The sequence below is a fragment of the Akebia trifoliata genome, chromosome 7 (assembly GCF_017979445.1).
Source record: "Akebia trifoliata isolate Shusen 1 chromosome 7, ASM1797944v1, whole genome shotgun sequence".
Taxonomy (NCBI): domain Eukaryota; kingdom Viridiplantae; phylum Streptophyta; class Magnoliopsida; order Ranunculales; family Lardizabalaceae; genus Akebia; species Akebia trifoliata.
In genome coordinates, this window is record NC_141381.1 from 30,918,851 (window position 1) to 30,934,581 (window position 15,731).

A 15,731-nucleotide genomic window follows, 5' to 3' on the forward strand; every position below is an offset into this window, starting at 1 on the left:
TGTTATTTTGAATTTGTAGCAAACATATGATGAACCCCTAGACAAGAGATCAAGAAACAACTGTATAATCATGCCTAGATATCCCGATCGATTAAAAAAAATCCGCATTGTAGAGGTTTTTTTGAGCTTCCACTCCTTGACGTGAGATTAATACTTTGATTGTGATGATGATCTTGATCAGATGTTTTCTCTTCTAGTTTCCACTAGCTCAAGACGGTAAAAAGCTAGAAGGTAGAGACCTCGGTGTGATGCCGCCCAATAATCCTCTGAAGATTTTGTTAGTGAATTGATCAAGATGAACAAAACGGAAAAGTGGTAATGGAAAAGATGATGAATAATGAAAATGCACATGTTAATTTCTCTTTCGAAATGATCCAAATCTGATTTTTTTTTTCTTTCATCCTTAGTCTTTGAGTGGGGTTTTTATACCCTAAATTTTAGGACATGTGTCACCACCCGATTGGTCCAAGTGTAATGTTAGTTGGGGATGAGTTGGATGGAGGTTGCTTGATCATCCATTAGAATTCGTTCTCATGCCTTATTAATGATAATACTGATATTTGAGTTTGATTAGCATTGTCTTATCACAATTATTGTTGAGTTGGTTTGATTCATTGTTTAAGGGTGGGTGAGTCAGTGAATATCACACCCACCTTAAACTTGATAAATACTCTCAAATATTGCATTTAATGAAGAGATTTTATGCATGAGAGAACTCTTGTCTCATTAAAGTCTTTGTCTTATTATGACATAGATCCTTAGACTGTATTATTGAGTTACGACCTAGTTAATACCTTGACTTGTTAAAGCGCACTGACCTAGAATTCATCTTATGTTGTAATTGGGTTACCCCGATTTTTGATCTCCTTCATTGTTCTATTCACTTATCAGGCTTTTCGATTATAATCGATCTGATATGATCAGGGGAGTTGGGTAGATACCACTCTGCTCAACATTTTCCCTTTTGTTGATACACTGAATTAGTTCCGATAAATGATTACCTTGGTCTACATCGATCTTACATTTCTGCTATCATCAACTTGGTATTTCATCCCTGGCCCACCTGACAGTCAGAAGACACGTGTCTTTATCTTAATTATGTGACAAAAGTGATCTTCACACACACAATAAACACAAGTCATACCAAATCTAGGCAAAATTGGAATAGACATCATATGAATGATCAAAGAATCGAAAGGAGAAATGTATCAAGGGCCCACATGTTGCTCTATGACCTGATGAGAATGGATTTATGTAGACTAAGCTTATGAGCCCACTGCCCACCCATTACAAGGAAGAAGATTGTGCAGAATTTAGATGCCTTTGTGTGGTTGGTAGATTCTTACATGTGAAGACTTTTTTTAATTTTTCTCATAAAGTAATATTGGTTTTTGATGATTGCTTAAGAGAAGTGGACCAACTCTTGGAAGACTTGAAACCCAAGGAATTTGAGGAGAAAAATAGTTTTTCAAGAAAGTTCCAAACATAAACAGGGAGGCTGCAATGAGGAAATTTCAATGGTTATTTATGGTTCAAACAATATTAGAATGTATGTGTTTGACAATGACTTTGACTTATTGTTTATCTTTATAATTATTACCAAAAAAATATAATTTTAACAAATTTTTATTTGGTAATATAAATATTAATTTTGTAATTTGAAAAAAAGGGGGAACTACAAAATCGGGCACGTAAGAAGTCGAAATCATTGTGACATACACATTTTTAAAATAATTATCTTCTCAGAGATTTATTATTTTTTTTCCAAATAAGGTACCTCTTGCATTTGCATTTTATTAAATTTTTTTTTTTTTTTTATATATTTCTAAAATTTGCATTTATGTGAAGTTGAGTAAAGGGAGTAAAATTAAATGAAAAAAAACCTCTTTCGGGTAATAAATGTTCGTCCAAATAGAAATATACTTAATTTTAAAACATATATGATGTGTGCTATATGAATTTTTAAAATAATTATCATATTGGGGATATCCCCTACATGATTGTGATTTTTGCCCCAAATAAGGTAACTCTTTTTTTTTTAAAAAAATAAAATAAAAATAAATTATAACTCTGAAATTTTCACTTATTTAAACTTGAATCAAGGAAATAAAATTAATCTTAAAAAAAAAAAAATTACTCTTTATGTTAATAAATGTTCATCAAAATTAGAATATACTCGAAGTACTAAGTAATTTTAAAACTTATATAACACAAAATTTTGACTCTTCGTTCTCTCGACTTGTTAAAATTTAAATTAAAAAAATATAATAATAAATATTATAAAAATGAAAAACCTTTTAATACCTCAAAAATTACGTTGTGAGATACGAGTTATTTCAAATCTCCATCTTCGGTTATATTCTTCATTCCCACAATGAAATGTGATTAGTACGCATGCCGTTAAAATAAATAAAGTAATTAGAGAATAAGAGTGGCAATTAGATTACATTATAATAAAGTTTGGGGAAATTGGTTGCAATTTTGCATTAACAAATGATTTTATTTAATTTTAAGAGAAACTTTTGTTTTTTGGACCCAGTCAAGACAGGCTGAGATCTTATAAAAGTTCAATAAATGGGTTGAGCAAACATCAATTGTGTTAAATAACCATATCTTGATTATTAAAATTAATTAATTAATGAGCAAAACTTTATTCATTTGTACTTGCTTACTTGACTTTAGGATATGTAGATAACCATGATTGGGACTTATTTAGTGCCATTTTAAACAAATCCGGAATTAGGTAAAGTCAATTAGAAGCTGGTTTTCAGATTCTCCACTTGTAGGTAGGTAGGGTAGGGTAGTCTTATACCTCCAACCAAACAGCACCTGTGACTTTGGCATAAGGAACGTCTCCTGCTTTCCCAAATCCCAAAAGTCCAAAATGTGGGTTAGGATTGGGTAATGAAGGGCACGTGTAATGCAAGTAATGTGACTTTATTACTCAGAAATTTTTATTAGATAATAAATGTTTGGGGGTAATTTAGACATACCCTCCTTCCCTTTTAAGTGAAATTTGAGATACCTTAATGTTTTCAAATTGATGATATACCCTTTGACCATGGTCATCGATCAAAGACTAATAAAAATGCCCTCAACATTAATCACTTTTCGAAAATTATTGGGGTAAAGTTTTGAACTTATGAAAAATCATTTTCGAAGTCATTCTTTTTGACCTTTAGTCGAAAAAATAACCTCATAAAAAATTTCTTCTAAAGAATCACTATTTTTATTATTCACAAAGTTTGAAGGTGGAGAGATTCTTGATCTTGAAGAGACGAATGAAAGCATTCACGTAGTAAGTCCACCTCAAGAGGAGTGCTCTCCTATTTTGACTTCACAAAACCTTGATAAGAGACAAATATAAATTATTTCAATAGATGATGCTACACACCACAAGATGTCTGTGCATCGGGGGACTATGAGAACAAAAGGAGATATAAGTGTCAATTCCTACTCCACATGCTTTTTGTCAATATTACTTACTATGCATCAATGGGCTAGTGACATATTGATAGACCTCTTCTTCTAATCGTTCCAAGTTAATAGAATATTCATAATTGTCCCAACTCATTATCTACGATAGATGTTCTGAGTACCTAGAACACCTTCAAATCTATTACGAGACTCATATGTGAATCGAACAAAATGACCTCTTCAAACACAAGAATAATATCAGGAACGAGACCCTGATAATGCGATACTCTACAAGTTCCTTTGAACGGATCTTCGACAATATATCAAATGGGACCCTGTAGGATGTTCCACATGCCATGCAACAAGGTTAAAAACCTAGCCAAAAGGCTTATTTTTGATCTACAAACCTCCACCTCAATAACCACTAATCTATGATTGTGTTAGAAAAAGAAAAATAAAATAAAAAAAAACTCTATTGACAATGATTTCTTTAATTTAACCGGAAGAGAAAAGAAGTCATATCTTTACATTTTGTATAATTTATATTTTTCCTCTAAATTACATAATTATCCCTTAAAAAAAGCAATTGATGGGTTTTTATAAGGGCAGTTTCGTAAAAACAATGGATAAGAAACTTTAAAGGGTGCGCATGCGTTACGTTTAACATAGATAAATATTAGTTCTAAATTGTAATTCTCTAATCAACCCAATAAAAAAATAATTTCGTCCATCACAATAAAACCCTTTTAATTAAAGTCATTTTTTTAAAAAGCCCCCTCTTTTCTATAACCACGTACCTTCCTCTCTCTCTCTCTCTCTGCCTAACTCAGACTTTCCACCACCACCATTATCTCCACCACCAAGAAACAGAACAACAGAAGAAAAAATATTTTCCAGAAAAAAGAAGAAGCGAAGAAGAAGAAGAGTTCTTCTTGAGGTCTGAACATGGGGAACTGTTACGCTTGTGTGAGAGATATAACCTCAGAAGACCAAACAACATCAGCAGCCAAGAAGAAGAAACGAAGAAAGAAGACACAAAAGGAACGAAGACCCAACCCATTTGCCGAAGACCCTCGTTCACCCGCTCCGATCCGAGTTCTCAAAGACGTAGTTCCACTGAGTCACCGAAGTCGAATCGGTGATAAATACGTATTGGGTCATGAACTCGGTCGTGGAGAGTTTGGGATCACCTACCTTTGCACAGACCGAGAAACCAAAGAAGCTTTAGCTTGCAAATCAATCTCCAAGAAGAAACTAAGAACCGCAATTGACATCGAAGATGTTCGTCGAGAGGTAGCAATCATGTCGAGCCTACCCGACCACCCTAATTTCGTTAAACTCAAAGCCACTTATGAAGATAACGAGTCGGTTCACCTGGTTATGGAGCTTTGTGAGGGAGGTGAGTTGTTCGATCGGATCGTCGCGAGGGGTCACTATAGCGAACGTGCGGCCGCAAATGTTGCTCGAACAATTGCGGAGGTTGTGAGGATGTGTCATGAACACGGAGTGATGCATAGAGATCTTAAACCAGAGAATTTCTTGTTTGCTAATAAGAAGGAGAATTCGTCTCTTAAGGCGATCGATTTTGGGCTTTCTGTGTTTTTTCAACCTGGTGCGGGTTTTTTGATCGAATTTGATAATTGGGTTTTGTTTTTTGAGTCAAATCTTTTAACTCTTTTACTTATAATATGATATATTTGGTGAACAGGGGAGCGATTTTCTGAGATTGTAGGGAGTCCGTACTACATGGCACCAGAGGTTTTGAAGAGGAATTACGGACCAGAGGTGGATATATGGAGCTCGGGAGTGATTTTGTATATTTTGTTATGTGGGGTTCCTCCATTTTGGGCTGGTACAGTTGTTTATGACCACTTCGAAAAATCCTAGATTTTTTTATATTTTATATTTCAATTAAGTTATTTGAATCGAAATTTTTAAGAATTAATTTGGTGTTTCTTGTTTATCACAGAGACTGAACAAGGTGTTGCCCAGGCAATTCTCAAGGGGGTGATTGATTTCAAGAGGGATCCATGGCCTAGGGTTTCTGAGAGCGTGAAGAGTTTAGTACGACAGATGCTCGAACCAGACCCGAGAAAGCGTTTAACTGCTCAACAGGTGCTTGGTAAGAGATTGTCTTAATAGATTCATTGGTATTTCTCTTATTTAGATTTTAGAAAATGATACTGTTCTGAGACTTCATTTATTAGAAATTCTTGAAAGCGGAAATAAATGATTTTCTCATAATTTACATTTAGGATTGTTGCACTCTGCACACATTGTTTTTTACTGTAGACCATTTAATTTGCGGGCCAACTCTCAGAGGAGGCTCGATCAAAATTCCAGAGTGATTGCAGATTATCTGTCTGGTCTAAGCATAAAATTGGACCAGTAGGGGGAATAATGTTTATGGTTGGGGTCCAGGACTGTTTGTTTGTATGTACCGCACATCTATGCATCTGTGCTGGCCATTATTGACCTATGCCCCCTCTAGGAGGTGACCCGATGATTTAACAGTAGGGTCGTGTACGGTATAATAAGCTGTATCGTCATCAGTGCACTTAGGGTGCATCGGATATTTTCTCACCTTATATTGAGATATTGATGGGGTTTAGTTGCTAGAAAACATTGTGGCAACTAGTTCATATTGATTTTCACACACGGTATTGATCTCGTCAAAACTAAATCAAGGTTACTGTAGTTTTGAATTGTAAATCTTGAATTCAAGGTTTCTACTCCATGTAGTTTTATGACTGTTGGGGAAGTATTTCATAATGTTCTTTGTTGTGGAAGCTCAATACTTGCTTCATATCTGCGCTTCCTAGTAAATGGGTTTGGATCATCCATCCAACAACTCACTTCTTGGGGTGGCCATGGTTTTTTACTTGACAGCTTCCATCCATTTGGATAGTCAAAAACAGTATCCAATCTAAGAGGTGGACCGTTGATTGGTCGATCACGTTCAAATAGAACGGATTGGTTGGACATATGGGCAGTGAACTTACCTCAAAATCACAGGTCTTTCCCGAGGAAGAATGAATTGGCCCTAGTAGTGAGTGTAGCAATGAAAGTAACTGATGTTTTTCTGAAGTCGTGCATATATTTCTCTTTCATCATTTGAAAAGACACTTGTGTGGAATCTAGAGTCTTGAGTTTTGTTGCTTGTGATACCTTCATCGTCGTATTTAATTTGCCTTTCTGCTTCCAATATTTTTTAGATCATCACTGGTTGCAAAATGCGAAGAAAGCTTCAAATGTCCCGTTAGGAGATATTGTGAGGACAAGGCTCAAACAATTCTCTGTGATGAATAGATTCAAAAAGAAAGCTATGCGGGTTGGTAACTAATATCATTAATAAGTCTATTTTCGTATAGGTCCTGTTCTTTAGTAAGTGCAGTATGATCTTCTATTCTTGACTACTTTGATTTTTGATGATTTCTTTTTCACTAATATACATTAGGTAATTGCGGAGCATTTATCAGTTGAAGAGGTAGAAGTCTTTAGAGACATGTTTAAATTGATGGATACCGACAACAATGGGAAAATTACTTATGATGAATTGAAGGCTGGGCTTCTGAAGGTTGGCTCGCAATTGGCCGAACCAGAAATGAAAATGCTGATGGAAGTGGTAAGGTTCTTTGGTTACTTGAGAAAAATTATTTTTTTCTCCTTTACCTCACGAATTTGACGATTTTCTTTCTTTGTTTTGCTATGCTTACAGTCATGTATTAGCATGGAATATCTAGAATTTTTATATTTCTTAATAGTTAAGGATGAATTTCATGCAGTATACTTTTCCTGTGACTGATAATGATGGAATTGGTGTTCTTCATTTTGAGTTACTTCCCTTGATTTAATATTGTTCCTGGATTCATTTGTAATTTCCTTATTTTGACACTTTAACTGGTGGTCTGGCCTTCACCGTTTAATGTGTGATGACCAATAGAAACTGATAATCCTCATATAGTTCCACAATTCTTTTTTCACAATCACATCAACTCATACTAATATCTTGTTTTTTTTCTATTGTTTTAACTATTATGTTTCCATTTTTCTATCATTTGTTATCTACCTAACTTGAAATGTCTCTATTAGGCACTGATTCTATCAGATTTTTTTTTCATCAGTGAAAGTTAACATGGTGCAAGCTTCTAGGCATCAGGCGTAAGCCATACACGCATGGATTTTTAAATAAGTAATATAACATACAAAAATAATTAAGAGTGAAAAATAGAAAAATTTGGGTAGCTACCACATATTTTCAAATTTCAACTTTCCAATCCATGTTATCGAATTCCAAGTTTTAATTCCCTACATTAACAAAATAATATATTTCTACAAGAAATAAGTATTTTATATTTGAATAATTGAAAGTTTATGCTATAAATAACTATTTTATATTTATTGCAAAAATAGAACTGAATACAACAACAAAGCCTTATCCCAAATATCTGTGGTCAGCTAAACAAATCTTATTCCTCCATTCCATTCCGTCCAAAGCGAAGTCTAGAAATAGCTCTAAATATTATTTTTTATTAACTTTCTCTTTATAATACTACACTCTAAACAAATTTATTTCTGACTGCTCCAAATATGTTTTAAGTAGCAACAAAGAAATACAAGGAGAGAGATGGAGATATTTGAAAATGCAATTAATAGGTAATTTTTTTTGTTTTTGATAAGTGTAAATATTTTATTAATAAAGAAGAGAAATAAGAGGAGGCTGAGATAGCCCCCATACAAGGGAAAAAAAAACAGAAAGAGCAAACTAAAGCTAACACAAAAGCGAAAACACAAAGGAAACTAAGTGCTACAAACAGTATCTCATTCTTTAATACATAATTTTAAAGAATAATTAACATGAAGCATACCCCTCGGAAAGAGGTGTACTCCTCAATCAATATTCCTACTGGGGTGTGCATTTTTTGGGCAGTTCTTGGGCTGAAGCATACTCTGAAACTGTTTTTACATTTTTACACGTGCACTTCATGGCATTTTTAATGAGGTCCACCCTAAGACATTTTTTGAGGCATAAGCCTCAAATGCCTTCAAAAACGTTGGTTAACATTTTATTGCACGACTTACTGTTGGTGCGAAAAAGTGAACACCCACCATGTGTCAGCCACCCTTTGAGCAAAGATCAGTTGAAGCACATCTATGAGAAGAAACCCCTTTTTTGGGTAGGAGATGGAAGGGATAGTTCCACTTTGAAACCTTCCCAAACCTAATTAATTATTCAATTACGGAAATTGCCTAATCTTAGAAGGTTTTATAGATGATTGCATACATTTAACTAGTTTTTTCTATTTAAACACTCTACTGAATGAGTTCAAGGGGAGAATGATTCAACATCATACACTAGTGGATTGGCCCACCATGGCCGGTGCACATGGTCAATGATTTCTCCAATTAAAACTTTGAATAGCGCTGAGTACTTGCTTCATTTTCAAAGCTTATCTTCCAGTATAACTGATGGAATATTACTGGGTAATTTCTTTTAGGCTGATGTTGATGGGAATGGCACACTGGATTACGGGGAGTTTGTTGCGGTGACAATTCACTTACAGAAGATGGAGAACGAGGAGTATTTTCGTAGAGCATTTATGTTCTTTGACACAGATGGGAGTGGGTATATTGAAATGGATGAACTACAGGCAGCCTTGGTGGACGAGTCCGGTCAAGCTGATGTAGAAGTATTGAAAGAAATAATACGCGAGGTCGATACAGACAAGGTTTGAGCCTTCTCGTCTTCTTTTGTTTCCTTTTTTATAGGGTTGGCCTTTGTACAAATTGTTTACAAGTTTTCCATCCTATGTCCAAATATATTTCAGGATGGACGAATCAGTTATGAGGAGTTTGTTGCAATGATGAAAACTGGAACTGATTGGAGGAAGGCATCTCGCCATTATTCAAGAGAGAGGTTCAAGAGCTTGAGCATCAACCTGATGAAGGATGGTTCTCTAAAGATGGGCGATGAGAATGATGGTCTTGCTACTGTGGTCTGACGTAAGGGTTCATGATCTTGTTTGTATTTTCATGCTGAATGCCCTGAAAACCAAAGCAACTTTCATCTTCGAAGCATTTGATGCAAGTATTTGGGACAGCTGTGGCATGGTAGTTTCAAACCCATCTTGACTGGGTTTGGGAGGTTGGTAACTGATTTTGAATTTGTTGGCACGGGACTTGGTTCGCTTTCTGGCCACATGAAGTAGATACAGGAGGACTTCAAACCGGGTATGGTTGTCAGGTGTTGCTAGAGAATGAGGGTGGGGGGGTGGGGCTTTTGTGAGGATTCTTTTCGAATTTGTATCAAGTTTACTTGTAAAGCTGTTTTAGTGTGTTTGAGTACTTGTGCCTAGAGGGAAAGCTGATTGGCATTGTGAACATTGTGGTTCTACATTCATTCAAAGCCCTCGTAATTAAGTCTCTTTTATACCATTCGTCCAGTTTGGAATGTTTGTAATTTGTACTCCACGATGAACTATATATTTCATTCGAAATCACTTAGTAATCCCAAAAAAAAAAAAAAATCATTTACCTCATTATTTACTCGATACAAGCTCAATACATCATTAGAGAATGTTAATTTTTTTTTTATAGATAGTTACTATTGTCGCACCAACTTTTACTAATGCCACACCAACTGTGTGCTATTCTTTGGTGACATAGGAATTGGTGTGGCAATAGCAGCTCTCTTTTCAAGGAATCAATCTAAAAGAAGTCAGCTTTGGACATGGTTTAGTATTTTTGGAAGGATTTTAACCAATAATTGAGAAGGTCATATATACATATTGGAGTAATATATTCTTAAAATATTGAAAAATATCCTATAGTTACCTAGAAAACAGTGATTAAGTTTTATGGGCTCTTAAAAAGGAAAGAAACAAAATGTGAGAATTGAGACGAAACCCATACTCTACTCCAGACTCTTGAGGAAAACTTTAAAGTCGATAGTAGTTGACCATTAGCGATTCGCTAGTTCTATATCCGTGGGAGCGACTAAGGATCAGAGAGAGAGAGAGAGAGAGAGACCAACCTTGTTCTTCTTCTCCGCACGAAGACAGGAAGATCAAATAAGTTTGAGAGAAATGGGCGTGGATTACTACAACATATTGAAGGTGAAGAGAAACGCGAGTGAGGAGGATCTAAAGAAGGCTTACAGGAGACTCGCCATGAAATGGCATCCAGACAAGAACCCTACCAACCAAAAACACTCCTCCGAAGCCAAATTCAAGCAGATCTCTCAGGCTTACGACGTCCTCAGCGATCCTCATAACCGTCAGATCTACGATCTCTACGGAGAAGAGGCTCTCCACTTGTCCGACAAGGTCCCACCATCCCATTCTACTACCACCACCACTGCTACTGCTACTGCTTCTGCTGATGACCATACTCCTCAGAAAGGTCCAATTGTCGAGCATTTGTTATCATGTAAGCTGGAGGACCTCTATTTAGGTTCAAGAAAGAAAATGAAGATTTCGAGGAGCGTCTTCGATGCTTCTGGGTATGTTCTTTTGCATTGTTTCTTGTTAATTTGTGTCAGTTTCGATTTTGGAGACCTATGTTTGATTCGTGATTGATGTTTTATGGAACCAAATAATTGGGTTTCTCACAAAGATTAGATTTTGATGACAAATTCATCAATATTTTCAATAATGGCTGGTGTGGTGGTACAAAATTGGGAAAAAAGAAAACAACAAGTGCATTTGAGAGAATTTAGAAGATTCCTAATGGGATATAAAATAAACGCTGATTGTGTTGAATGGTGAAAGGGAATTTGTGTTGCCGAGAAAGACATCAATGATGATGATGGTCAATATTAGAGGTGCAGTGCCATTGCCCATTGGAGGTGTCAATGCAGATAGTGCTTTGGAGTAGCCTTTTTTATTGAATTAGAGAACTTCAGTAAACTTGTCATGTTTAATTTTATGCGAGGAGGGTTGGCTGAATTGCCAATGCAAATGCGGTTGATCAGAAGATAAATGCTGTTTGGTAAACTTAATGATGTTGCATGACTAGCAAAGATTCATTTATAACAATTCTTATTACCATGTCGATTGCATATTTTCTTGCTAAATTACTAAGGTTTTACAATGCCAATTATAAAATGGATTCTGATACATAGTTATGTCAATCTTTAATTGGGTCACAAGCCTATTATTTAAGCCCAGGTTTGTTAGAGCTCTCTTCACCCTACCCATAGGTCGATCCATATTTCGAAAGTCTTGAGTTTTTCAACCTCTACCCTTTATAGTTTTGATATCATGAGATGTCAAATCTGCTAAAACCTTAGAGAATCAATAGGAGAAGCAGCGCCTAACTCCCAAATCGAAGCTGTCTTTACCTTGTGCGTGTGGTCTCACTGACCAGTAATGTCTAATGTCACAGTAAGCTTCAAGAGGGCCATACGAATAGGAATAGAATGACCTGTTGTCAAATAAGCATTGTGTAGCTGTATTTACTATTTTTTCAGCCAAAGTTCAATGTAGAAAAGGTAGCGATAATAGTAAACTGAAAATACATGTGTCTTTGGGCATGAAAGTCTGCATTGAGAATCAGAAGCAACAACACCATGTTTCTTTCTGCAATCTCCTTGGGTCTAACAATTGATAGCTATTAGAAAAAAATCTACTTTGTTTAGGTGTCCAAATCACGGGGAAGTATTCTCTCTCTATTTTCATGAAGAGGGAAAAGAAAATAGGATTGTAGAAGTGCCTTGTTTACTCTAACGAGAGTAAAAGATCTCATCATTATCTTCATTGCCTTATCCCAGTTATTTGGGTTTGTCAACATGAATCCTGTTTCTCCGATGTGTTTAATCTAAGACCATGGGGAAATGTCAGTAGTTTTTCGTATTATTTTAGTAACCTCAGTTCAAATGTACAATCTCCGGTGCTCCAGGCCAAGCTGACTTGGGCAATTCACTAGCGAAGGCATTGAATTCTAAGATCATTTAGAGAACTGTGCATGAATGATATACTTGGGAATACTTGTTTTATTCTAGAATGTCTAAAAAAATAGAAAAATCTGTAAATATGTGGAATGTTTCTCTTTTGAGGGTTGTTTTTGAATGATGAGTGCTTATTAGTTCATAGTTAGTTTGTTCTTTTATTTTTGGCTTGATACAATAGTGTCTCTCTTGCAGTAAGCCAAAGACTGTGGAGGAGATCTTGACCATCAATATCAAGGCTGGTTGGAAGAAGGGCACGAGGATCACTTTCCCTGAGAAGGGTAACCAAGAAGAACCTGGCATCATTCCAGGAGACCTTGTTTTCGTGATAGATGAGAAGCCTCATGGAAATTACAAGAGAGATGGGAATGATATTGTGATCAACCAAAGGATATCATTGTTGGAGGCCCTCACTGGGAAGACTGTCAGCCTGAAAACTCTGGATGAGAGGAATCTGATGATCCCAGTAACAGATGTAGTCAGTCCAGGGTACGAGCTAGTGGTCCCAAATGAAGGAATGCCGATCTCAAAAGAACCCGGGAAGAAAGGAAACCTGAGAATCAAGTTTGATGTCAAGTTTCCAACAAGGCTTACTGCAGAACAGAAATCTGGCCTTAGGACGGTGTTGGGTGGAAAAGCTGATGATGAGTGCTGACTTCTATTTTAGGGATGGCTACTCATTATCCTGGATAGATGTTGCAGTGCCGTTGGATGTACATACAGTTCAGTGCTAGGTTTGAAAATGTGAATAGTAGGGAAGAAAGGTTAAAGGGTGCGAGGTGGTATTGACAGTAAAATGTGGTCTGGTTATTTTCTACTTCAATGTTGGTGATGAATGATAACTTTTTGTGGTTGGTTTGAAAGAAACAGGTAGGATTTAGCAATTGTCGTTGCCAACTCCACTTCACCAAACTTGTAGTCTTCTCTTCGGATTTGTACAGAAATAATACACGTTGGACTTGGAATGGATGGGTAAGTAAATTTAAGGTCAAGTAGTTGATTATTGTAGTAATGTTCATTCATTTTTTTCTCAGCTAAGATCAAATTCAGTGCATCTTTTGGTTCAACCTGCTTATTTTCATGGGAATATACGACTATTTGGCACAGTCAAGGTTCTGTTGCCTATTACACCACGTAGAATGAAATTGATGGGTCTCCGATCATTGTCATTTGTGTGATTTCAGATTAGATCAGATTGTTTCATATTTGGTTCAAAACCAGTTTACTTTTAAGATATCTACTAGGAATGCTATTGTCCAATTCATTGGGATGTTAGCATCCTTCAATAGTTTTCTTTTCCAATAACATCATTAGTAGTTACTAATTAGTAGGAGAAGGCAGATATTGAACCCAAGTTGTGGTATCAACACTCTCAGAATTTATGCAACTTAGCAAGCTAGGACCTTCTTCTGATTTTCTTATTTTGGTATCTAACATAACATTATTTGCAATGGACTCCATTCAGCTCATCTAGTGATTAAAAGTATTATGATTGAGAGATGTTCTTACCATTTTTCTTGGAAAATTAAAAAAGTAGCTCTCCTACATACATCTGTTTACACTATTTGAACTGAACTGGGACAAAAATTAACATATCAGCTTCAAATAGTGTTTCCATAACAACCTTCCCTAGATGAAGAGAAAAGAGAGCGATATATGACATGTATCATATGGTCTTGTTATAGCATATCAGGCCTCAGGAGCCTTACCTTCTGAATTAGTCTTAACTTGTGCCTTGATGATGTCCAACCACTTTTTCCCTCCCTGCTGAGATACCCACGTTCAACCACTTTTGCTCTTCCAATACCTTCTGAGACACCCATGTACTGTGTGTAACAGGCCAATGCATCAGCTAATCTTCAGGACGGAACCATTTCCTTGATTTTGAAGAGACAGACTCGTCTGAGTTGGAATCTCTTTTCTTACTGCCGCTTCTGCATTCCCATAAGACAGATGATACCATTTCAGCTCTTTTAAATCTGTTCTTGTTCCAGAAAGATAAGGGTTCCTCTGGCTTGTTTGGATGAGCAAGGAGTTGTCTCTCAAGTTGGCGTAGCAAAGAATAGTGATACATGAGATGAGGGTCCTGCCAACATCAAGATGTAAGGAGTTGATGGAGAAGCATATTCACTAGCATTAGAAAAATAAAAACAAAAATGACTGAAGCCTCTCAGACTCTTTCTTTTATATGTTTAATTAAATTTACATAAACTTCCAATTCATTTCATCTAAAAATTATGTGTTTGGGACTAGTCAACTTATTAAGCATTCCCTGATCATCTTTTCTCAAGTAATGGAAGAAGTGGAACTCCATCATGTTCAGTTGATGTTTGGGATCACACTATATATTGAATATTTTGCTTTTCTTTGTTTCTTTATTGGTCATTGCTCTATAGTCTATAGTATGATAGTTACATCCTATGAAGTTAAGAGGTTAAGTATGTTGTTCCGCTTTCTGCAATGTTGGAGCTTCACTGTTAAAGCTAAGGGTGACAATTGATAGCCAAGTACCCACTTACCCAAGTTGATATATTTTGGTCCAATCCGTCTTTCTATATTCGTTTCTGGCCGGGTTCTGTCAACCTCATGTACCCAACCCAATTTGGCTTGAGATTTTCTTGGATAGAACGGTCTTACTGATAACCAAATCGATGACACCCCTAGTTGACGACAGTCCCAGAGACCAATCTCAACACATTTGAGGTATCAATGACACTACCTGAGATATCCTATTCAAATAAAGCTGAATTCAAGTGATCTGTACGGTACTGATGATGTTTGATGCATGAAATACAAAAAAAATACCCGATAGAAAGCAACAAAGAACATGATAGAAAGGAAAGCTTTCATACCCGATAGATTATACCAGCAGCAGCACCATCATTATTACTCTCACCGTAAGTGATACCTGCAGAATAAACATATAAAACTTCTCTGCAACTACAGACAAGCTTTTGGGATTCCAGATTCAAAGCAGGTGAGTTCAATTCAGTAGAGAAAAAAAATTGCATGGAGACTAACCACCACATCTAGAACGGTAATTGATGTCATGAAAAGCTTAGGTCGTAGGCCATTGATCCACTGATAGGCATTGTTTGGGAACCTTTGATGAGGGTGAACTCCGGCTTTCACCCCCCTATAGGCCATGGAAGGTTCATATTGTCAGTATCATGGTTAAGAGCCCATGAACTTATCGATTGCATCTTCGAATGGACTGAAAAGGCACCCCCCTTGCCCAGTTGATTTTGTTAACTCCTCTGGCCTGTTTTCTCCTGAATAGTCATGCTTCTTTGAATCAGGCCAGTATCGAATGAATGGTGTCGAGATCATCGGCCACCCACTCGTGAGGAGTAGAAATCATTCCCTC

General features: G+C 36.3%; 2 protein-coding genes across 3 annotated transcripts; both read left to right on the plus strand.

The window, feature by feature from the left end:
• The first annotated feature begins 4,172 nt into the window (after positions 1-4,172).
• LOC147399001 (calcium-dependent protein kinase 10-like) lies at positions 4,173-9,959 on the plus strand. Its single transcript, XM_086448379.1, has 7 exons — positions 4,173-5,029; positions 5,126-5,269; positions 5,387-5,539; positions 6,633-6,748; positions 6,875-7,042; positions 8,916-9,146; positions 9,246-9,959. Exons 1-7 carry the CDS (start codon positions 4,363-4,365, stop codon positions 9,417-9,419), a joined length of 1,653 nt encoding a protein of 550 aa, XP_086304505.1. The 5' UTR covers positions 4,173-4,362; the 3' UTR covers positions 9,420-9,959.
• Positions 9,960-10,275: 316 nt separating this feature from the next.
• LOC147399002 (uncharacterized) lies at positions 10,276-14,340 on the plus strand. 2 transcript variants are annotated; one of them, XR_015180083.1, is made up of 3 exons: positions 10,276-10,918; positions 12,560-13,336; positions 14,204-14,340. XR_015180083.1 is itself a non-coding variant. In XM_086448380.1 (2 exons), exons 1-2 carry the CDS (start codon positions 10,503-10,505, stop codon positions 13,017-13,019), a joined length of 876 nt encoding a protein of 291 aa, XP_086304506.1. In that variant the 5' UTR covers positions 10,276-10,502; the 3' UTR covers positions 13,020-13,429. The 2 variants fall into 2 exon arrangements, 1 of the variants encoding a protein (XP_086304506.1); XM_086448380.1 differs by lacking the exon at positions 14,204-14,340 and having other exon boundaries at positions 12,560-13,429.
• Positions 14,341-15,731: the final 1,391 nt, after the last annotated feature.